Source organism: Ursus maritimus, unplaced genomic scaffold (assembly GCF_017311325.1).
Source record: "Ursus maritimus isolate PB19 unplaced genomic scaffold, ASM1731132v1 scaffold_16, whole genome shotgun sequence".
Classification (NCBI taxonomy): domain Eukaryota; kingdom Metazoa; phylum Chordata; class Mammalia; order Carnivora; family Ursidae; genus Ursus; species Ursus maritimus.
This window is the reverse complement of record NW_024424008.1, coordinates 19736329-19761835: the sequence shown is the minus strand read 5'-3', so window position 1 is coordinate 19761835 and position 25507 is coordinate 19736329. Positions and strand designations below refer to the sequence as shown.

General features: G+C 37.2%; 1 protein-coding gene across 9 annotated transcripts in view; it reads right to left on the bottom strand.

Annotated features, from left to right (window-relative positions):
* The window catches only part of DLG2 (discs large MAGUK scaffold protein 2), a 1159208-nt gene that overhangs the window by 599095 nt on the left and 534606 nt on the right, over window positions 1-25507 (bottom strand). For all 9 annotated transcript variants that reach the window (XM_040630955.1, XM_040630959.1, XM_008704379.2 and 6 more), the window contains one exon: window positions 15741-15791. In XM_040630955.1, coding sequence (XP_040486889.1) covers window positions 15741-15791 — 51 coding nt within the window. The remainder of the gene's footprint in view (window positions 1-15740; window positions 15792-25507) is intronic.

Below are 25507 nucleotides of genomic sequence, written 5' to 3'. Positions count from 1 at the left end.
GATTTTCCAGTACCGAGTATGTTTTTGGCTGCAATCGTGTAGGCTGTGGCAACTTACCAGACAGCAGGAAATTTTGTGGTGGTTTGAGGCCTGGCAATTCATTGGTGGCTTATAAATGCTCAGAGGCTCAACTTTCTCCTGAGGTTTCAAAACTATGCAGCTTTGACATGCTTCATATGAAACTGCCTAACTATGGTTATTTAATCTTCTTCTGTAGACTTTTTAAGAACTCACAACCATTCTAACCATTTAAAAAAAAAATAGCCCTTCATTTTCACAGTGAAGCTAAGCCTCCTGTGAATGAGGTTTCAGCAATGTTAGAGGGCATAACTTTGGAGGTGACATGACCAAATTGTGTGTGTGTGTGTTTAAAATACTGTCTCTGCATCTTGTAGTCATTATTACAATAGATATTTTACAGCTCAAGCAAGTTTGGGAAGCACCAATTTGTTCTCAAGGTTATTATCAACAGATGTTTTATTATTTTGATCATACACGACAAGTCGGTTTAAAGATCTGCTGTATGTGGGGCACCCAACATAAAATAATCTGAAAGAATGAAAGAATGTTTCCACCATATGGTTTAGTCTGCATGTAGCTATAAATTGTGCATTATGGATGGGAACTAGGTTAATATTCAATTTCCTTTCTCAGGATTCCAAGAATGATACACAGCCTTCTAAGACTAATTCATTAATTCAATAACCCTGAGATTCAAAAGGTAACTGATTTCACAGTCAGTGCTGCCTTCATTTAATGCCATTATTCTTCCTTTCCCACTGAGCACAAATGCAGACTCTACGCTTAAGTTAAGAAACATCCCTTTGGGAACCAGAGGCTAGAATCCTTATATCGGCTGTTCAAATACCAAACTTTCCAAAGGGAAAATCCCCATGCTATGTGAAATAACACAGTCAGCGTCGACAATGAGTGGAAAGAGACATACTGAAACTATAGAGCAAGTGGTTCTCTGTGAAATTTTAGATGTGAACCAGTCTCAGTCCAGGTTTCTGCTCCACCCCCTTCAAGCTGCATGACCTTGGGCACATTGATTTATCACCCAGTACAAGACAGTATGATACTTGCTTCAGAGAGTTGTAGCAAGGAGGACTGCATAAGGTAATGCAATTAATGAATTTAATCACAAAGTTCAGATGTCCTTAATATTTCCCATATATTTGAAAAAAAAATCCCCCTCTTATTCAGAACAGACAGGTCTGAGTGATGCATAGTTTGCCCAAGGAGAGCAGAATACTGTATTTCAACTACATTCTCAATGTTGGCAAAGGATTGGGTCAGTTCACCTAAGAACATCCTTGTAGGCATTGCCGAACATGATAGAACATTCTGAAAAGCATGTGTCATAGTTTCTTTTGAAACAGCCCAGGCTAAAGATAGCCTGTCCCCACAGTAACATACTGGAAGAGAAGGTAGTTAAATAACACTGACATGGGTTTAATTTTGAAGCAGTAATAAATAGCCCTCACAAAATATTTAGTCACCTGCATATTTTATCATTGAATGCAGACACAGAGAAACATACCATAGACTGAGAAACATTCACTTTAATAACTGGTCAATGTAAAAGCCCAGGTTTTCATTTTATCACAGCAAAGCGAGTATGAGAGCCTTTTTCTTTTCCCTTTCCTTTTCTTCTTCTTCTTCTTCTTCTTCTTCTTCTTCTTCTTCTTCTTCTTCTTCTTCTTCTTCTTCTTCTTCTTTTTTTTCATGTTTATGTCATGGAATAGTTACACTGAACAAGAAGATGACAAGCCTGACTGACACTCTATGATTGTAGGTCTCCAGGAAGTAATGACTTATTCAGCATTTTTGTCTTTCCTACTAATACTAATAGTAATTAATATGAATACTAATATTAATAATTCTAATACTAAGTTCTCTGAAGGCACAGGCTGTCTTGTTTACCACCTATTGACAATATCTAATAGAGTGGTCACAGAAGAGGTGACCATTTAATGACTGTGGGGTGAACAGAGCATGGATTCTGGCACCACAGTGGGCAGCCGATGCATATCTGTAGAATGAGACATGTTAGCAGGAAAGGTAATCATCATTAGGAGCACTGCCAAAGGAAGGGGACCGTATGAGGAATAATTAAAGGAATGAGGAGTAGGGGTAATTCTGCAGGAGAAAAGTCTCAAGAGAACAAGTAAATTTGGATTTCTTTTTGAAATCCTTTGAGCCCCATCACATGAAGAACAACTAGACCAGCGATAATAATGACTAACGCCTGTATAGCATGCATTAGGGACAGGCGCTGTTTCAAGTACTTTATTTTAGTATGAACGCATGTAGTCTGCATAATAACCTTAGGAAGCAGGAATTTTTGTCATCCCTAGTTTACAGATGAGCATAGGGAGGCACAGACAGATTAAGGGACTTGCTTACACACACCAAGTTGGTATGTGTTAAAGCCACATTTTGATCTCAGGTTAAATGGCCATAAAATCCACACTTGAAATACATTGATCTACTGGTAGAAATAGTTTGGTAGGAATCACTAGAATATAATTCAAACTGATGTATGCAATGTCTTTCATAGAGTAGTATTCAAAATTTAGAAGTATGAAGGTTTCCCTCCTACTGAGGTGCAAGATGAAAACTTGGTATGTGGAAATGCTTCTCAAGAGCCTAAATGTGTATGATAGTTCTTTAAAAAAAGCGAGGTTAAATAATTTGGGGTAATATAAAATTTAATTTGGTATGAGAGAAAATTTTCTTTTGATTTCAGCTTCCTTTGAGAAATCAATGACCACATCTTAATATTTTGAGTTTGTTTTACCTGAAGAAGAGTGTGATTATTTGGCTTTGATACTAAAACAAAACCAAAAATAAAGCAGCAGAGATAGAGGAAAAGGAGTGAGGCTGAAAGTTAGAGATGTGAATTTTAGACTGGCCTTTGCTCTGTATTGAGTGACCTTGAGGAACCCATGAAAACACTTTCTGAGCCTTTGTTTCCTCATTTGCAAAATGAGGTGTCATGTTTTCTTGTCCTATTTCACAGAGTAGTTTGAAGGATGAAGTCTCTGGAAAATTGTTTGAAAATAATGAAATGATATTAAAATATGATATAATATATTCATAATATCATAATATATACATTGAACACATTTTAATATATTCATCGTATCAAGTGATGAAACAACAACACTGCCTGGATAGTGGAACTAACAATCTCACCAATTTTCACTTCGGAAAACATGGGTATATTTCCTGACGAACATTTCAAAAACACAATTGGAGCAGGCTTAAACTGGATTTCCTTTTTTTTTTTTGAATTAGAAGAATGCTAAATATGCAAAATGAGATGTCATTTTTGTTGTTTTTCCCCAGAATTGGGTTACATTACCGAGCTTGGAGAAATTTAAGCAGATGCCGGGGGTGGGTGGAGGGATGAGCCTGACTTATTTCTCAAATATTAAGATATCATCCTAAAGAAAAATAAATGCATATCTATTCATTGACATTGTCTTCTGTTTTGTCTTTGTCTTTCTCTTGAAGCTGCTTTTAGCATTTCAGAGCTAACCTAAGATATTTTGCCTTTGGCTGAATGTTTCCTTTTGATAAATGTATAAGCCTTAAAGGCAGTCTGAATATATTACTGCTGGTCAAAGAATAAATGTTTTACTCCAAAAAGTCTTCCACATTTTTCATGCTATGCTGTGGTACCACATAGTCATTGAAGAAGTTATCAACCAGCTCTGCCATAGGCTAGTTTTGTGACCATGGACAAATGTCCTAACTTCCTTGAACTACCATCTGCTTATTGTAAAATAGAAGCTCTACAACTTATGTGATGACCTAGTTGTTAAGATATGACATAACCACCATAGATTAGCATACAAGAGATTAGCATATAAGGTTCAAACTTTAATAGGTGATAGAAATTGATATATTTACTGTTGCAGCAGCTACTGCTACCAGTGCTAGAAATAGCACTGAGCATTGGCCCCGGCTTACAAAGAAGATTCTATCTATCTATCTACAGACACACATAAACACATAAGTACATGAAAGAAATATATGCATATGTATATTATAAAGTGTATAATGTATAATATAAGATGTATATAAAATTCATACTTATATGTGTTGGGGTGCATGTAAGTATGTACATATACACAATCAGGAGTAAGAAATTATCCTTATCCTGTACCTTTTGTCAGAAGACTAACTAATTCTTCCAATGATTCAACTAGTGAGCTTCTAGATTCTTCTGGGGATTAAAAATAGCCCGATGTAAAATTTCAAATAAAAAGGATTAAACTGAGAAATAGCCTTTGAGGACCTTAAGATTTATACAGAAGGTATATACAACATGAACACAGATGATAATAAGAAAGCCCTGAGGTGGTAAAGAGATGAATTAGTTAACTATAACTGAGAGAATCTGACAAAGCTGTTGAGAAGAGGTAATGCACGAGCTGGGTTTTTAGGAAGAGCTTGTCTGGCAAAAATGGTAAGGGAGAGAAGAGCAATTTTAGGATCAATAAAGCCTGATTGGTGATCCTGAATTAAATCCAAGGCGACATTCTTAATGACTAAATGTGCATTGTTTAATTTATGCAGAGTCTATAGAGACTGAACATTGTAAACTTTAAAACTAGATAATACCCGGGCACCTGGTGGCTCTGTCGGTTAAGTGTACGCCTTTGGCTCAGGTCATGATCTGAGAGTCCCGGAATTGAGTCCTGAATCAGTCTCCCTGTTTAGTGGGGAGTCTGCTTCTCCCTCTGCCTCTGCACCTCCCTCTGTTCATATGCTTGCTCGCTCTCTCTTTCTCACTCTCTCTCAAATAAATAGATAAAATCATTAAAAAATAAATAAATAAATAAAACTAGATAATATGCCATAGACGTTCTGGTGCCTATGAATATTTTCATAACACATGCATTCGATTTTTCAAAAGGATAGATCATTTGAAAGTTTAAAAATGCATCAAGCCCATTGAACTAAGTGGATAAAATATATACTCTAAAACCTACCAGTTCAAACCATTTCTTAAATTCTTGAAATAACTTTCAGTTTTTCTATTATGCATCTCTATTTTGAGATACTACTAGTGTTTTTGCTTCTTCTCTCTTATTTTTCCTTTTCCTTTCTCCGCATTAAAGCAGGTTTTCATTGCAGGGGGACATAAAGAGAGAGAGGGCTGAAATCAAAAGGGGTGCTACAGAAGTGGTTTGAGTCATGTTCTCAAGAGGTTGCCAAGACCAATCTTAACCCCATTTATCTACCCTGCCATCAAAAATGTTCCTTCATTCTAAAGCTGGAATCTTCTTACAGCCATAAATGGCTCCATACTACTATTCAATCTCTAGAGTTCCTCACTTCATGCCCATGGAAGAGGGTGGTTTCTGTCTCAGAATTCTAAACAAAAGTCATGGAATTCTGATTGTACTGGATTGAGTTGCATATCCACCACCTGATGGAGGCCAGGGCAGCAGGATGTGCTAACTGGCCCAAATCAGTAAGAAACTTCCCTTGGAGTTAAGAGTCCCCTTAGTTTCCACCAAATCATATGGGCTACTGTGGCCAAGACCGTTATCTGAACTAAAATCTGGGTACAGTTAGCAAAGCAAAAAAGGTAAAAAGAACAAAATGGATAGATAACCAACAAATGTCCAATCAACGTTGGAAAGGTACAGCAGAAACCTAACCGACTGGAGGGGACAGCTCAGAGAGGGGCAATGGATGTTGCAGCAGTTACTTGTGAGGAAGAATGACTAACAAGTGTACAGGTTGTCTGTCACTGTGCAAGGACACAGAACTGTGGGATCATTCCGGAGATGGCTGAAGTGGTGGCAAGAGAAGCACTAAGAAGACTGAGGTTACGTTTGCTTGCTGGCTTGACAGTTGAGCTACTGAGACTGCATTTGCTGCTGCCCTAGCTACATCAGTCAGGATTTGTTCAGTTGCAAGTAGCAAAATACCCAGTTTTTACCATTTCTCAAGATCTAGTATTTAGTGATCCATCTGTGATTTCTGGTGGCTTGTATTGTTGCTCCTTGGATCTTTGCTTTCCAGTAGCCTCATCATAATCCTGAACAGTCAGGGCACCCCCAAGTGAGAGTTCTCCTTGCCAAACTTTCTTAACCATCCATATATTGTCGGTACAAGCCACAGAAATAGACCTGCTCTGCTTAGAAAACTCAACTCCAGAATGATAGAGTTTTATCATTTTTGTGTAAGTCTTTCCAGTGTGGATTTTGTTTAAAAGATGTTAGGTTTAGAAGTTCCACTCCACTAGCATCAATGTGCTTGTAATAATAAGGGGCCATGTCAAAGAAAGATGGGGGTAATAATAGTGTAACAAGAGGGTCACAGAAGAAAATATACTGGCCAGTTTAGATGATGTGAGGGCACTGAAGCCAGAGCAATGAACTAGAAGGGAGCACCTGTTAATACTCTAGTAACAGAGGGTTTGTGAGGTAAAAGAAGGAAGATAACTCAGCTGGGAGCTTATGAAGAAAAATGGAGATGGTTGGAGTCAGCAGCTGAATTTCAGCTAAATGTACTCTGCGCTGATTCATCTAAATCAGCCCTTTGAGGTATATTTACCAGGAGCTCCTCAATCCTGAGACTTTGGTGCTTACATTTAAAGTAAAGTTAGATTAATGACCCCTCAAATGTCTGTACACTATATTTCTAGCAATCTTTTTTTTTCTGACATCTGAGTCCAGTAGTTAATGCTGTAGACCACTTTCCACATGTATAAAGCTTGCTGGTTCCCAAATCAGAGAAGTTTCTAGACAGTAGAGACCTAAATTCATAGACCTGTCACCAGCCATTCTCTTTACCTGCCACTTTTGTTTATTGCTCTTTTATTTCTGGAAGTTGGAACACAGTAATGGGTTACTTTAAAGGAGATGGTATGTGTAAGCTTTGGGGTATTAAGGTTTACTGCAACCTGCCAACACTATTCTACTGGAGAGCTTTGCTTTATGACCTCACCTTAGTGGTGAGAGACAGGACTAGAATTTAGAATAGGTAAAGAATCTAAGCAAGGCAACATTTATTTTGAGAACAGGCTATGGCAGCATGAGCCTAGCCATAACCTAGGACCTACTCGGTAACTTCAGCACAGTGAAAGCTACACTACAACACCAAGATACACTTGTGTAAGTGCAAATATTGGCAAGTTGTGGATGTCTGATTCGAATTAGTTTTGCTAAGAAGAATTAGGGACGACTCAAGTAGCCATTGGATACGGAGTGGTGTCTGGTTGTCTTTAAGACAGAGGAACTGGATGCTTCCAATTCTCCCTCTCTCCCCTCTTCTCCCTCTTTTTTCCCCTCTCCCTCTTGCACTCTCTCTCACCCTCCTTTTTTCCCTTCCTCCCTTTCTCATTTTCTGTCTCTGGCTTTCTCTGCAGGAAGCCTCCTTTTCTCAGTTGAGCTGACTCCACACAGCAGGAGACCCGAGGGCTCCTCTGCCTCCTATCTCCCAGCTTTGCAACACCGTTGTATGCAGCGCCTCTCTATCTCCCACACTCTAGTGGGAAAAATCCTGAGGAGTGCTTTTATCAGCTCAGTTTGATTCAGGTGTCAACCCCTAAACTGTGCATTAAATCATTAAGAATGCTTTCAAAATAAAGATTTCCCATGCTCCACCCTCCCAAGGTGCTTCCTCATTTGGTCTAGGGCCAGGCTCGGGTATCAGTATTATTTTTTACCGGCTCACCAGGTAATTCCAATGAGTAGCTCTAGATCAATCCCCTGTGTGATGGGTGCCATGACCGGCAGTTGTCCCTAGAACACCTAGTTAGAATGGAGAGAGAAGCTGTTCCCCCAAGGGGGATGTTCCTCTGCCAGTTCCCTCTGACAAAATAGCCACTCACTGTATCATATGTAAAGAGGAAGTGGGGGGCTATTAGAATACAAGAGTTTATGGGCCTGTTGGAGCAGGTGAAGCAAATATCATAGCCTGACGCTATTGAAAACTAAAGAATACACTGCAACTGCTTGTCTAGCCTGGAACTAAGTTCTTGTTAGCTAACAAAGGAGAGAGCTACAAGTACCACTGTGTTATTCTATAGGAAGCTATATCTGCAAAGTCAAGAGCAGACTCCATTTATACACTCAGTGTGCTTAAAGAATACACTGATAATTTGATATATGCACGTTTTGGGGATCGCTTAAGAAGCTCATCATTTACTACAAATATAGTCACACACTCACAGGGGAAAGGAAGCATGCATTTGCCACTTGACCTAGCCTCAGAATCATAGCCTGAAGCAGTGACATATTAAAATAAAAGAAAACATGAGGCCTCCGTAAGTGTGTGTATACACTTTAGAGCAGCTAATAATATTGAACATCTATGATGTTCCATGAACTCTTTTATGCATTATACATATATTATTTCTACTTTTCACAATAATGCTCTATGATAGATATTAGTATCTTATTCATTAGGGAGAAAACTAATGAGACTTTAATAGTTAAGTAAGTTGCTCAAGGTCACACAGAGAGCAGCTGATCCTGGATGATTCAAAATAAGGTCTGAGTTCAAGGACTATGGTTCTTTCCACTGCTTATATAAACCTACCCTTATTCCACAAATCTTGTGATACTTTCCACCACTCCACCTAAGTCGGATCCAAGTTCATACATATTGAGTAAATATTTTTATTTATATCTAAAGTACACACTTATGTTTAAGTGGTTTCTATGCACATACAAATAGAGATGTGTACATATATTTCAAACACACTTAAAATATACACTGATAATTGAATATACATAAAATTTGGAATTCATTTAAGAAATGTACCAATTATTAAAAATTATTTAGACTAGAATAAGACTGTACTATAGCAGACTATATAAAAGCTGAAACCCCCTCAAATATTGTTGAGACTCTGGCTTTTTATTCCTATTACTATTAAATTGAAACTAAGCTGAAGACATCCAGAAAAAAATCAGGATATAGAAATCCAAGCCTCCACATTATTTGAAGTAATAGACCTGTAATTCCATTTGAATTTAGGAATTTTCACCTTCATGAACATTCAATTACTTGAGATAAACACATTTGGCATAAGTCATTCAGACACCCAATTATTTTCCAATTAATATGATATGTGGATGAATCTGGAGAGTCCATCAGAAAACTTTAATGGGTCACCTCTTACCTGGAAGTTCAGAAATACTATTTTCAAAATCCCCATGTTACCCACCTTATACTCAAGACTTGGTCCATGTATGGGAGTTTGAGGGTGCAATAAATCAGTCACTTTCCTCTGCCCTACAGATTGCTTATATTTGGGAAGATAGCTCAGATCTTTGAGTTGTTGTTGTTGTTTTTTTTTAACTGCAAAAGAATATCCCTGACTCATCAGACAGAACATTCAAGTAGTATCACATGATCATACATTCCGCAGCTGCCAGGAAAGTACTCCAATATTTTTTTTTTTTGGAGGCTGGGGGCAGGGGTCAGAGGAGGTGACAGATAGTCATATAGTCACTTCGATATCACTGCTAAATTGCAGTCATGCATGATGGTTAGGGTTATAAAGCCATGACGAATCTATTATCCATGCTGGGTAAACTAGCTTCTCTTGATATAAGTCATACTGGGGGTATATAACCTATTAACTTCCTACATGAATAATGGATAAATAACTCAGAGGCATAGACTTTATACTCAGCTACCTCTTTAATGTCTTCAGAGCCCACGGTGACAGAAAGATTTGAAATATCACAGGTGGCCTTTGCTGATAGATCCAGACAGTGCTTATGAAAGGAATTTGCTGGATTATAATCTTATGAAACGTATACCAATATCACAGCCAAAGTAATCTTTTTAAAACACAAATATGCAAGATTTATGTATTTGAGAGAGGGGGAGAGTACGAGTATGCGGGGTGGGCAGAGGGAGAGAGAGAGAGAAGCAGACTCCCTGAGTGCGCTGCCTCTGCCTGCTGCTCAATCTCACAACCCTGAGATCATGAACTGAGCAGAAATTAAGAGTCGGACACTTAACCAACTAAGCCACCTAGGTGCCCCAATTATATTAATTTTCTGTTTAAAGTTATTCAAGGGTTCTCCATTGCCTTTGGGATAAAATTTAAACTCCTCTGTAGGTAGGTTACTTAAGGCATCTATGTTCTCAACCTTCTCTAACACTCTAGCCTGGCCTCTCCCTCTAAGCCCTACCTTAGCTTCAGGTGCGGCCATTCTGGACTTGAAGTTCCTTAAGCATGTTACTTTTCCATGGGTCCTTGAACATTTGCATCTGCTGGTCCCTGTCTGAGAGGCCTTCTTCTTCCACTCCCTTTTCCATGGCTTGCTTTGTCTCATCTTTCATAAGCCAGGTAAGGTATAAAGCCTCAGGGAAATACCCCATTCTGGACCAGGTATCCACAGCACTCTGTTATTCTTCATGGTTTTTGCCTATTGACCTCTCTGGGTTCTCTACCAGGCTGTAAAATTCTATGAAACAAAGACTGTGTCTGACAAATAAGTGTACATTAGACACATGTGGAATTCACTGTTTGGCAAGTGGCCAATGCACTGAACAATTTTGCTATAGAGGAGGAGTCATCAGCTTGTCCTAAAATTGTTCAATGCCTTTTCTTTTTTTTTTTTCTGTCATCATGGTAATATAAAGAACACTATAATAAAATTCCTCCTGTCAAGGAATTCATAGGTCAGTGGAAAAGACACATTTTATTCATCATTTAGTGTGAGAAGTTCTCTGCTTGGGTTAATTTATAAAGGGGACCTTGCCCAAGAGGGAAAAATCAAGAGAAGATTCTTAGAGGAAATGACATTTGAACTTAATTTTGAGGACAATCTAACTCAATGGTAATGAGCTTAGGTTCTGGTATCTGTTGGGTATGGCGCTGAATCCTAGCTTCATCCCCTACTAACATTGTAACTTTTGACAAGTTATTTACTTTCTGAGCCTCAGTGTCCTAATATGTAAAACGGAGTTGGCAGTATCCACTTCATAGGGGTGTTACTAAATGTGATTAGCTTATTACTAAATTAAATGTTATAGAGAGAAAATGTAGAAAAAGTAGACACTGTAAAAGCATATAACAAGAATCATAACTTCTTCATCATTGGATGTCTGACACTGAACAAAGTAACTGGAAAAAAAACTGATATGAGAGAAGTTCTTGTTAGATTGAAACTTGTTAGATCAAGGGAGGCTATGTTTTTAATAAGCTTCCTTCATGATCCTAATAAATAACACTTGTGAGAACTACTATGTTAGCACAAAGGAAAAGTTAAGAATAACAACTATGCATGCTGTCCTAAACCTTTATATTAACTCATTTAATCATCACAAAGACTCTAGGAGATAATTATAAATATTCTAGTCTCGTTTAAAGGTATGGAAATTGATGTACAGAAAGGTTAAGTATTCAGCTCTAACTCAACCGGTAAGTAATAGAGCCCAGATTCAAACACAGGCCATGTGTCTCTACTTCACTGCATTTGCAGTGGTAGAGCACTGGCATAATCCATTCATACACCAAATGTTCACTGAATATATACTATATTCCAGATAATGTTCTAGGCAAATTGGATACAGAAGTGACTATATATTTACATATACCATATATTGAGGGAGAGAGATATTAACAAAGTGAGCAGTAAATAAATTAATAATATTAATTTCAGATATTGGTAAATGCAATTAAAAAAGTAATAAAGCTATGAAAGTGGAAAAAAAGTGTAACGGGGATGCTGGTACTAATTTAAATGGGGTGCACAAGGGAGAATTTTCTGAGACCCTTGAGCAGATATTAAATGATGAAAAGAGCAAACCATGTAAACATCCAAGGGGAGATTCTAGGAGGAAGAAAGAATAGCCTGGCTTTTTAAAGGAATGATGAGAAAGTATGTGTGAAATGTTCTAGGAGTTGGTGGGAAGGGCATAATGTCAGAGAGAAAAGCAGGGGTCAGATTGTATAAGGTGTTGTAGTTGATGATAGTGAGTGTAATTATTACCTCTTGAAGAGTTATAAGAATAAAAGTGGTATACTCTGGTTTATATTTTGAAAAAGATTACTCTGGCTACTTTGAGGAGGAGTGGACAAAAATGGAAACTACTACAGTGGTCCAGGCATGAGAATGATATTAGTTTGGACTAGAATTCAGCAGGGTCGGTGATAATATTTGATTGATTCTGAAATGTATTTTCATGGTAGAACCAGTAGGACTTGCTCTGGATGCCAAGGGAAAAAGAGCAATTAAGCAAGACTCCTAGAGGAGGTTTTTTTTTGGGCCTGAATAATAAGGAAAATGATAGAACCAATTAGCTAAGATGAGGAATATTAGGGTAGAGGCAGCTTTTGCCCCGAGGGTAGGGAGCACAGGGAAATCATGAATTCTGTTAGGAACATACTCAGTTTAGAAGACCTTCTTGATATTCAGCAGAGATGCCAACTGGACAGTTAGCTGTACACATTTGGAATGCAGGAGAGAGATCATAACTCAGATATGGGAATTGTCAGTTGAAAGTTGGTATTAACACCATGGGTCTGGATGAGATCACTAAGGGAATGAGGAGAGATTGAGAAGAGGTCTGTGCATTAGGTTTCTGGAATGCACTGACATTTAGAGGAGGAGCCAGCAAGGAGACGAAGACAGAGTGCCAATGAGGTGGTGAATAAACAGGAGAAATGTTTTGTCCTGCAAGACTAGGAATTATCATCTGGAAGGAAGGAGCCAGTGATAGCTGCACAGCAAACTGATGTTTGAATTTAGTAAGATGGAACCTGTCAAGACTTTGATGAAGATGGTTTTAGGACTACTGAGGGGACAAGAAAAAATGAACTAGATTAAAATAAGAAAATGAAGTAATAAAGTGGAGTTACTGAAAATAGACAACTTCCCTAGATTTTTGGTAAAGAAACTAGAATTATGAAACAACAGGAATGGAACATAGGGCCAAGTGACATTTTGTTTTGTTTTGCTTTTTCCTATATTACTCCATTGCTAGAGGACTTTTTTTCTTTTTTAATGAGAAATATTATATCATATCTGTATTAAATTTATCCAGGGGAAAAAAGAGAGAGAGAGAAACTGATATTGCAGGAGAGAGAGAGGAGACAACTTTAGAAGCAGAGCCCTTAAATAGACTAGAGGTTATAGAATGCAGGTCTCAAGTGAAAGGCTGGCCTCCTAAAGGAGCAGGGAACATTTTCCATTCAAACAGGGAGACCACACTGGCAGAGCTGGTGATAGGAAAGCGAGGTGGTCTTCCTGTGATTGCTTGGATTTTCTCAAGGACACAGGAAGCGAAGTCAACAGCGGAGACTGAGGATGAGGGAGGGGGTGTTAGAGATTTGAGGAGAGCAAATAAGTTGTGAATCTGTTGTCCCAGAGAATGAGAAAGTGATTTTTCTAAAGAAATGTATAAGAATTGCTAGGATGTTTTGAAGTTTCACTCGACATCAATAGATATAAATTTAAAGTAAGATGAATGAGTGCTACTCTCAACCCATTCATTTGCCCAGAGGCTGGCATGGAGAGCTGAGGCTTTGTGGGAGGAGCACAGAAACGGAGAGAGGAGAAGGAATGTTAAAAGCATGTGAGAGGGAGACTTGAAGTATGGTGGGTGGGGGAGGGGTGGGCATAAGAAAGGTGAAACCTGGAGGGAAACGGTAAAATCGGTGATTCAAGGTCCCAGTGGAGTTGGAAGAATTTTGGCGGGGCCGGGGCACTGGAATAAATGGTAAACCAGAAAAGAGGTGGTGTTCAACAAAGACAATACTTGACGGAGGTTTTGGGGGTGGGTGTAGGTCATGGCAGAGACAAGGTTCAGAGTGTGACTGAGACTCCAAGGGCAGGAGGTGAGATGACGCGCCAGATCCTGAAGCAAGGGAGTGTCAGAATGCAGCCTAGAACCCACAGTTGTCTCACTCCCACTGAATGTTTTACCTCACACCCAAGTGGGCTTCGATTTTCTGACCTATAAAACCAGGGTAACAAAACAGTATCATGTTTAAGATGAGGGGGCGTGGGGAGAGAGAAGGGTGGGCTCCATGAGTGTGAGATCTGTGCCGTGCAACAGGGTCCTGAATTTAAGAAGGGTCACGTGGCATTTAATGCCTGGGTCTTGACATCTTTTTAGATTCTTAATAATTTTTAAACAAGGGCCTCACATTTTCATTTACACTGTACTCTGCCAGTCCTAGAGAGAAGATTAGTGATTTAGTAGGAGAAATGTGTTCTCTTTTTTCATTTGGGCTAATTTTCCGTAAGCCTAATTTTTCTCCATTTAGCACGCCATTAAAATTTAACCAAAGTTCATAATGGAAGTTTTAAAGAACACATCTGTCAAACACTTGACTTTTAATGTAAATTTCCTTTTAAAACCACTCATGCTCAATAAAAATTAGGCTGAGAATGAAAAATTCCCTGACTCAGGAAAGTGAATAATCAGTAAACTTGAAAGGAATATAAATTTAAGTGCAGGTCTAGAGTCTGAATTCATACTTGAATGAAACAGCTTAGGAAAATACTTACGTTTTTATTTCTTATTGTAAGTAAATTATATGTTTATTATGGAATGTTTAGCAAAAAAATGTAAACAAAAAGAAGAAACTAAAAATTATCCAAAATCCTTAACAAGAGTTAACATTTTGATATAGATTCTTTCAGGCTTTACGTATATACTTATGAATGCGAATTATGCATGTTGGTACTTATGGGATTGTATTTACATACCATTATAAAATTTATTCTTTTAATTTGATAAGATAACCTTGTTAGGTCTTCCATTCTTATATTTAAATATTCTTAAAAATACCATTATAATTTAATATAATTTTCTATTGTTTGGACATATAATAATGTATTATTAAACACTGACTTTTTCAATCTTCACTGTTATGAACATACCGATATGAACATTCTTTATATCATTGTACATTTTATAGGTATAATTTCTGATTCAAAAAGTCTGCCCATTTTAAAGCTTTTGATCCATTTTTCCAAATTGTTTTTTTTATGGGTGTAACAATTTCTAGGGCTACTCCATGGCAGTGAATATTAACCTTTCTTTTAAATTTTGCCAATTGGACAGACAAAAACCACTTAACATCATTGTTTTCTTTGTTTATTAATAAGGTTGAACAAGTTTTCATCTGTTATTGGCCTTTTCTTTTTTGGTCATATTTTTTCTAGGTGGTTTTTGGCCTTTCTCTTACTGACTTGTAAAATACGTTTACAGATTAGGGTTGTTACAGAGAATTTTGCTAATTTGTCAAAGCCTTGTCAAGACCCTGATAACATATTTGCAGAGATCTGCAGGATTGCTGTTATTTTTCTCCATAAGGGTGGCTTTAAGATGTATCACTTGTTTTTTTTTTTAAACTAAAAAATGCATGATAATGGTAGTTATGAGATAGCATTAATACTATGTAAATGAAAATATTTTGTATTGTATCTAAAAATGCATAGCAAAATGTTAGTAATGCAAACAATAAGAAAAAGTGCCATACTAGCTCACTGAATATTTCTTTCTCACTCATTTCTCCAAATCTTGGCGATGCAATTTACATATGGAATGTTCTGGTGATTTGGTCTGTTTGTCTCTGTGCCCTCCACTGCAAGCATTTCATTAATTATTTTATTTTGAGTCCTGTTGGAAACTTCCAAGGTGTAACACACAGCTGTGTGATTTCACAAAATAATCATTAGGGTGCAGAATGTCAAATGCAAGATTGAGGTTTTGGATTGTTGGATTTTTCTTACCCTTTCCAATGTAATTTCTTCAAACTCATATTCAATTTCTGTTCCATTGACCTGTAGGTAGGGAAAAAGAAGAATGATTAAATACATATTAATGGGGAGATGGCTGCATTTTTAACAACATTCAGGGTTAAGTTTCATTCAGGCTATGAATAAACCACACTTTCTTAATATTTGTGATTGTGTATTTTCATCCAAATAAAATATAGTCTAAGCTATTCTAAAATATATGAGTGAAACTCTGCAAAAAATAAGCAAAGCTTATTGCATTCCTTAGAATTTGTGATATTTGGGGTAGAGGGAACAATACAAAATAAGCATTGTGAGGTTATAAAGAAGAAACCGCCTAGGGGCAATGTTACAGTTACAAGGGAAATAATTTCCTAATATCTTTTAAAATTTCCAAACAAACACTAAAATATGACCTTAAAAAGTCAGTGGAAAAGGCAGCATAACCATATATCATATTTTGCCAAAAAATAGCATTCAGAATAACCATGTCAGATAAGAAATGCCTTTTCTTTATTGGCTCAAGCTCAGGTAATTCATCCCCATTATCCTCGTTACATTTATTAGGAAGCCCTGGACCATGTAACAGAACCATGCCAATGTACTTCAGGAGCAGCAAGAAAAGAATGAAGTAGTACATGTTTGAAATTCGTAGCGAGAAAGCTTTGATCATCTAAACAACTCTTGCATTGATATGAATTTACAGAGAGAAATACTTAAATATAGCCAGGCAACAAATCGCATATGCCTTCGATGTCAACAGATGTGCATACAGAATAGATGAAGAGTGGCTTTAAAATAATCTAACAAATACTCAATTCCCACTCTTATCACAGAGTCCCTTTCAGCCAGGCAAAAGCCTCCAAGCGAGAAAATTCTTGAGGTGGCTGTGTCTTTTTTCTTACATGTGTCTTGGCAACATCATTAGCATTTAGGGGTCATCTAGAAAGACAAATTTGCTTCTTTCTTTTAAGATTTAATTAATTAATTTATTTGACATAGAGAGACAGTGAGAGAGAGAGAGAGAGTACAAGCAGGGGGAGCAGCAGAGGGAGAGGGAGAAGCAGCTCTCCACTGAGCAGGGAGTCCGATCAGACGCTTAACGACTGAGCCACCCATGCGCCCATAGAAAGACGAATTTCTAACCATCACCATTTTTGTAGGGTCTTAACCAGTTGACTTTTCCTTCCTGAGAAGAATTTAAACATAGTTCTTGCAGACTGAGAGCTCTATAAAGGCAAGGACCAGATACCCTCTTGCTTAACAGAGTCTGGCAAGAAATAATTGATGAAAGACAGGAAAGGAAAGGAAAGGAAAGGAAAGGAAAGGAAAGGAAAGGAAAGGAAAGGAAAGGAAAGGAAAGAAGGAAAGGAAAGGAAAGGAAAGAGGACCAAAAGAATGACTGACTGAATTCAGTATTCATTTATTAATCTGATTTGTAAACACAGGTACTTGTGAATTCTCTTAGACTTTACTTATGTGTGTCCACCAGCCACTTAGAGCATGTTTTTGATTTTCTAATTACATGAGCTAATTGGTGAATCACATTTTACTGTGTTACTACATTATCAAACAGCCTTAAACCAAATTTGATTTTCTGGGCTTCAGCGAGTTAATGACTCATAGAAGAGGACTTGATGATGTTAGGAAGCTTTAGCGGCTTTATGGAGGTTTTTGTTCTTCATGTGTAAAAGTACAAAACAAAACTCAAAGTCCCTGTATGTGTGTGCCTCCATATTATTTCCATTTTTTGTTTGTTTTTTATAACTTTCTTTAGTTGATGGATGGCGGGAAGGGAAGGCTGACTTCATGTGATATGTTTTCATTCTCCCTGTATGGCTCTGTGAAGCTTTTCTTTGGTTTAGTGACTTCTCTGGAGTGAAGCCCTTCACATTATCAAAGTGCTGAGAAGTGGGGAGGAAAAAAAAAACAAACTTCAAAGAAATGAAAACAAACCTCTGATAATACAATCTAAAGGCTCAGGCTGAAAGAAATGCTGTTCAGAAGTGCTTAAAAGACAAGAGTCCTTTAGTGGCATACCGTGGTCTTTCGTGGTCTCCCCGAATCTTTGCTTAACCAATCTATGATCATGTATGCTGATTTCAGTTCCTGCACGCACTATAGATACATACCCCGACTGCTATTCAACAGCTCCCCGGTCAGCTAGACAAACTATTGGACACTTACAGACTCCATGAGTCTTTAGTTTTCAACCCAAACAAGTCAGGTCATTTGCCTAATTCCATAGTATCCAGGAGGTATTCATAAGATGAAATGATGCCATCCGAACTGGGATGGCACCTTGCTTTTAAAAAAATACCATAAAAAAAGGAAACAATAGACATCTTAATTGAGTATGATAAAATATTCAGCAACTCACTAACCCAGCTGTTCTGTCTAAATAATCTGTGAATAAACAATAAAAATAATCCTTGCTACCTTAAAAAAATACCATATGATTTCACTTACATGTGAAATCTAAAAACCAAAACAAATGAATGAACAAACAAAAAGAAGAATCAGAGCTATAAATATAGAACACAAAGTCATGGCTGCCAGAGAGATAGCAGGGAAGGAGGATGGGCAAAGTGGGTGAAAGGGAGTGAGAGATACAAGCTTCCAGTTACAGAATGACTAAGTCACAGGTACAGCACAGGGAATAGAGTCAAAGGTATCATAATAGCTTTGTAGGGTGACTGATGGTAGTTACACTTGTGGTGAGCATAGCATAACATACAGAATTGTTGAGTTATTATGTTGTACACCTGAAACTAATGTAAAATTGTATTTCAACTATACTCAAAAAAATAATCTTATGAATGCAACAGGTTCTGGTGAAATTATAGAGGAATGAAAGGTTTTTAGCATAGCTGAGGCAATATCTCCACCATGAACTGAGAACATATAAAACATGGTATCACAAGAGACAATGTGGGACTTCAGGAAAGTCATTTAAGAGGTCCTAGTGTCTATTTTGTCATCACTAGAGGAGTGTGATCTCTGTTTGGCCTCAAGACACCTGAGACAAGAAATCTCACAATCTGTCTTGGCAAAAACCTTGGAGGAAAGGATAGAAGGCATAACTAAGTACACCTCCATTTTAATCAGAAGCACCTAAGAGTGGGTTGTGACATTCATTAAAATTTAGTGACTTTTCAAATGAGTACACCAATACAATATTCGTTAAATAATTTTTTCCACATTTATTTAGAGGAGTGGTTGCTTGGTAAAGAGCCAAGAAGTATAAACAGTAATTGCCCCTTACCCATAATTTTATGTAGTCCCAGAAAAAAACAAAAAACTATGCTGTGAATGGGCTCCCATCATCGTCTGGGGGCTTACAATCTGTTGTCTGAACTTGGGTTGGTGGTCTCCCTCTATTCCCAATCAGTTTACCAATACACGTCTTTAAATTCACAAAACTCTCTTCCTGAAAAGAGTTCTGCCACATGTATTTGTTGTTTTTGCTCTTGACCGGTGCTATTTCCAGTGATACTTAAGTACCCAGACAATGTTTTATGCACCTGATAGTTTGGGGCCTGGACAGCTACCTGGATTGGGTTCACGTTATTACAGCTCTGGCAACCACCATCACTGATAGTCTCTTCTCACCTTGAAGACTAGAAAACTGAAAGCATTGACATTTTTGTAGATATAGAAGGAATTTCCCAGTTTTGAAAAATCTGTTTTTCTTCAGATACTTGATTTTCCTAAACCTAATGGTTCTGTGGTGACAGCTGGTAGGTTTCTATGGGGGCTAGAAAATCAAATTGGTGCCACACATTGTCCTGCACAGTTCTGGGCATGTAGCATTTTTGGCATCATAACAGAAGTTAAGAGAGTGACCAATTCAAATTCAAACTTGTTATTTAAAGTTATGATTTCAAAACTTTGAATGCTATCACACTGCTTTTTCCCCCCTTCAGTACTATTTTAACTACCTGCCCAGATGATTATATAATTTGAGGTGGATTGTTATCTTCTAAAAAGAGGTCTTTCATGAATAACATACATGAACTATTCCATGTTTTAATGCATTTAATTGGAATCTAAAGAAATTATTTCTCCACAATTTTTTTTTTGTTCTTTGCCACATGTGTAATTTCATTAAAGCTAACAGCATCTTAAAATCTGGGATAAGTAAATGTTTATACAACCCCATATTCCATATTATAATAAGTGCTGATACAGTAATATGAAAGTGTTGGCTTCTTAAAACTAAACACAATCCACTCAATGAACAATTATTGAGCATGAGTGATGTGCCAAGCGGTGTGACAGGTAATGAAAAAATAGATATTTAAGAAATGATCCCCATTCTCAATAAACACACAGTTCTTCAAGAGGCACCAAACATACTAAGGCCTCAGAGAAGTGTGATATCCAATATATAAAACACAGTGGTGGACTAGAACCACAGCTCCACTGTTGCCACAAGGAAGGGACTATTTGGTGTGTGTGTGTGTACTTGATTCCTTAGTAGGATATAATATGATATATGATGTACTAATTCTGCCCTTTTTTAAAAGTTATTATGACACAGTACACAAGACTTGTCTCTGAATATTATGATTTTTCCATGTAAAGCTGCTGTTGGACTTTGGGAGGGGATGTGATGATCATGGAGACTGGAGCATCTGATTTTCATGGCCTCTTGCCACTCCCAGAGCAAGACAAAGCCCACATCACTCTGCTTCATCTGTAGTTGCAACATATAACGCAGTGCCTACCACACAGAGGCTCAATGACCAAGTGAATGAGGAAATAGAAACATTGATGAGTTAAGAAATGCAATTTTTTTGGGTGGGTAAAATTTAATGCCATCAGAGAAGACTGTGGCAGCAAATGGAGATCCAATTCCTACAAGACCCAGGCCTTTGGAGATTCCCAGCTTAGATATCCTCATCTCTGAGATCAGCCCTTCTCAGGAGTTCTTTCTGCAGAGTCACACCCATGATTGGATGCCCCAGCAAGTCTATAACACACACACACACACACACACACACACACACACACACATACACTTGTTGGTATTCATCTTAGTACATTGCCAATGGTCATCCCCCTTTCCTATTGGAGATCTATTACAGCAACTACATCATGATGCTTTATGACTCCTTGAATCTCCTATGTAAATTCTATTATGTTTAGTAGGTAAGATGGTTTCCAGAGTTAAGAAAAAACAAACACAAAACACAGATCTGAATCCTAGTTCCAATATTCATGAGATATGTGAATGTAGCCAATTTCCTTAATCTCTCAAAACCTTCATTTCCTCATGTGTAGAATGGTACTAAAAATTGTGAATATTAGATAATTTGTGTAAAACACCTGGCACACATCTTAAGTGATAAAGAAATTATATTTAGCTATAATATCACACAATTCTCTTCATGAAGTTTTTGGGAGCAATAAATGAGATTACACATTATCAAATACCTGGAACATAGTAGGTCTTCAATAGTGAGAGCTGTTTTGATTAGCTGGATTCATAACCTGCAAGGTTCACAAGACTTATAGGATCAATTATTGAATATTTGCTAATTTCCCCAGTAATATAAAATATAATTTAATAAGCAAATAAACTTGCTTTCTTCTATAAAATCCACTAAAAGTTTTTTCTTAACCTAAACATATCGTTCCTGAACCCATCTAAGATGTACTCCCTTGTGGAGACGAATCATCTTAGCTTTCCCTCCCAAATCAGGTTAGTGCGGCTTTCACTCAGAATTTTATCTCCACTGGACTTTCTTCTAATCTTCTGTCTGCTCCCTCTTACATTTTCTTTTAACATTGTCTTGCCCAGTTTTGACCATTATGTTACCCTATTGGCACTCACTTCCCTAAGGCTGAACTCTTCTGGAGACTTTTGAAAGAAATAAAATGTAGCTTTGTCTCTTTGATAAAGGGGAAAAAGATAAGGCAGTTTTGCTCTACCTCAATCTAAAAGAAAGAATGGAAGAAGGCTGATATTCATTGTCTCTATCTTTTTATCACATTAAGTATCTCTGCTGAAAGGATGAAAAACAAGTATTGAAAAAGTGAGAGTCATTCAACCAACATGGAAACTCTTATCAGAATGAGAGCATTATGAGTCAAAGCTCAAGGTGTGTAGCACACAACTAAGCTGTCCCTCACTTGCTTTAACTAATGTTCCTTCTCCTAGACTATCTCCACTGCCTAAAATTGTGCCCTCTATTCATATTGAGAGGAATTGTCACACAGAAATAAAAAGCTTAGACTCTGGGATCCAAAAGACTTGAATTTCAATACCAGTTTTGTCTCTTACAAGCTGTTAGAATTCATCTTTTGTGTTATACACATTTGTGTGTCAATATTGTTTAAACAGTAAGCAAAAATTCTGTTTAAGCTTTGTGGAGCATCTGTTTTAATTTAAGGTATGGATCTGGTTAGTTTAGTATCAATTATATATCAATATCAATTGTAATGAGACTCATTTAAAAATATGCAGTTTGAAAAGAAGCTAATCATAGTAAATACTTCTTACTTTTTAATAAACATAAGCTATAAAAATAACGGTTGATATTCTTAGTCAAGATTCTAATTTTGATAAGATCACTATTCTTATTACTCACCTGCTTGTGATCTACAAGTAAGCCCTGATTTCATGTTAAAATTTCTAATTTTAATTAAATTTCTGAGCTCAGTGAACTAACAAATCATAGCATCCACCAAATAAAAAAAATTAATCACTATCTTATAACCTGTCTCATTCTTAAGCAATTTTCCTTTGCTTTTGTTATTCCCTCTGCTTTTGTTATTAAGACTTCATAACACAGAACTTTGGGTGTGATATTAGACTCAATAATTACTATGTGTGTTTTTTTTTATTTAATTAGAAGCCACAGGTTTTTAAAAATTGTTGTTATTATTATTAAACAGCTTTTCACCTGTAAAAATGTGATAAATTTTCCTGGTATTTCTGTCAAGAAAAATCAAGGAAAATAGCTTAGATTCTTACATGTATAAAAGGAAATGATAGATAGATGATAGATAGATGATAGGTAGATAGATAGATAGATAGATAGATAGATAGATAGATAGATAGATAGAATGTTGTCTTGATTAAAGGCTTCTGTAAAGAAGGAAAGATATAGTGCTTAGTAAGTTCAGAACTGGATTTGCCTCTGATCTGGACATGGCACATTTCTTCCCAGCTTTGCTCCCTTGCTTTGCACCATATGCTGGATGGAGTAATAATAGGTGATTTTAATGCTTTCACTTGGCTCCAGCTTGATGTATGCTGTTTTGTTTGGGGGGGGGCTTTAAATATTACATAAGTTAAAACATGTTCTTTGAGAGCAGTAAATGGTTTTAAGAACACATTGATCAATGGTTGTGAAGACATCAGGATCCACCAGGTTTTTGTCCCATTAAGCCCTCTCCCTCACTTTACTATCCCCATGAATAAATCACTTTGTCAACTCTAAGCAGTGTCCAAGAAAATCAAGAGCTCAAACACATGCCAAAAGATTTAGAGCAACAAAAACAGAGCGAGTGCTGAACCATAAGATGAGACTTCACAAATGCAATGATGTGAGCTGGTAGGAAGAATATTTTCTTTCTCTTGGGTATAATACAACTATAGTAAGAGGCAGAATATCAGTTCACCCAGTTCTTCATCTCCAACTTTTCTCTTCAATCTGCAATCTTGTTTCCACCAACATACAACAGCAGAGGATCCAGGAAGACTTACCCACACTTGAATACAGTTATCTTTTCCCAGCCTCAGGCTCTCTGGCTTTCCTGCAGTATTTAACACTCTGAAGTGACCACCACTTGAAATTCCTCTTTTCTTCTGTCACATAGTTGATATTCTCGCTGGTTTCCTTCCCTACTGCTCTGTCCATTGCATTTTCTGTTTCCTTTCTTCCTGTCAGATATGAGCATTTGCCAAGGTCTGTCCCTTTCTGTTATGCAATCTCACTCAACTTTTATTTTCTAAGTAAATGCCCTGATGTCACCCCAGTCTTAATAAGTCTGAGATAGGACTAATCATGCTTAATTACAATCATCATTTACTCCAGTCTATTCTCTGTATTTGTTAAGGAAATCCTTTCCCTCCCCCCCTTTTTATTAAGATTTTATTTATTTAATTTTTAAGTAACCTCTACACCCTATGTGGAACTTGAACTTATAGCTCCTGAGATCAAGAGTTGCGTGCTCTGCCTACTGAATCAGCCAGGAGCCCTGGGAATCCTCTTTTTCATATGTGTCCTTTATATTTGTTATCAATACCTAACATCCTATTTCAAGTTCTAAACTATTACTTTCTTAATACCATCAATATAACTTCCTAAAAACATTTTTACTTAGATCAGTTTTTTTCAATATCAACCTATTTTTCATATCCTTTGAGAGCTACCTTTTATTTTAAGATTTTTACTTATTTATTTGACTGAGAGAGAAAGAGAGAGAGAGAGAGAGAGAAAGCAGGGGGAGCTGCAGGCAGGGGGAGAAGTAGGCTTCCCACTGAGCAAGGAGCTCATGCAGGACTCAATCCCAGGACCCTGGGATCATGACCTGGGCTGAAGGCAGACACTTAACCGGCTGAGCCACCCAGGTGCCCCAAGAGCTACCGTTCTAAAAAGCAATGTTATCGTCATGTAATAATGCTGTGCAAGTAGCTTTAAGTAAATTTCTTTATCCTTAAAGAACATTTCAGAAGATCCACCAGTTGTTCCCAATCTACCTTTGTAGCTACAGACCCTGCTTCTTATCTTCAAAAACATTTTCTAGACAAGTAATTTTGCTGAAGCTTCTATAAAGCAACTCTTTTCTTTGGTATTTTTATTAATGTTATACAGTCCACCCTCAATGTCTTTATTTTAATCTATGCTTATGAAAATCCCAATTAATTTAAAAAACATATTGAATGACTAGAATGTCCCAGGTACTATGTTAGTGTGTTCGGTCCTAGGGATACAATAGTAAAGAGAACAAAGCAGCTGCCTTCATGAAGCTAGATTCTATGTGGGGATATGGAAAGCTTCTATTACTGTCAACATAAGGCTGTCTCTTCCATAAAGTCAAAAAGATATTTCTTAATAATCTCCTGGAAATTATCACCCTATTCTCTAAATTGCTCCCCCAAAATGCTAATAACAATAATTACCACCACCACATTCTGTTAAGTATCTACTACATGCCAGGCACTATCATAAGTTGCTCTAATAATTAAAATAACCCTGAGAGTGAGACATTTTAATATTAATTTTAATATTAAGAAAGTCAAGCTTTTAAGTTAAGTGGTTTCTCCAAGTTTATACAGTTTAAAGTAACATGAAATGAGGACTATCTTATTCATCCTTCTCATCACTTAGTGATGGGAAGTATGTGCTCAATACAAATTTGTTGAACAAAATTAAAGAATGAGTGCCTCTACGGAGGAAGGCAGGGATGGAAGAATCTAGTGCTTGAGTCAAGGGAAGTCTAACGTTAAAACGCTAGTCTTTCTCCCTAATCGTACATAGCACAGTCCCTCTCGTACTGTACTTGTGGTCTTCCTCAAGACCAACTCCTTACATTGTGTTTTATCTTTCCTGACACACAGTCCTCCTGCTCAGATGAGGCACTATCTTTGATTTTTCTCTCGTGGCACCTAGCAGAATGACTTGCCCATAGAGTCATTTCATAAATAGCTATTGAAGAAATAAATCAATTGAACCTTATCTTAAGGGATTCTTATCTGCTCCAAATCTTTCAAATTCCTCTGCCTTCAAAAGTTCTCCTCACCATTG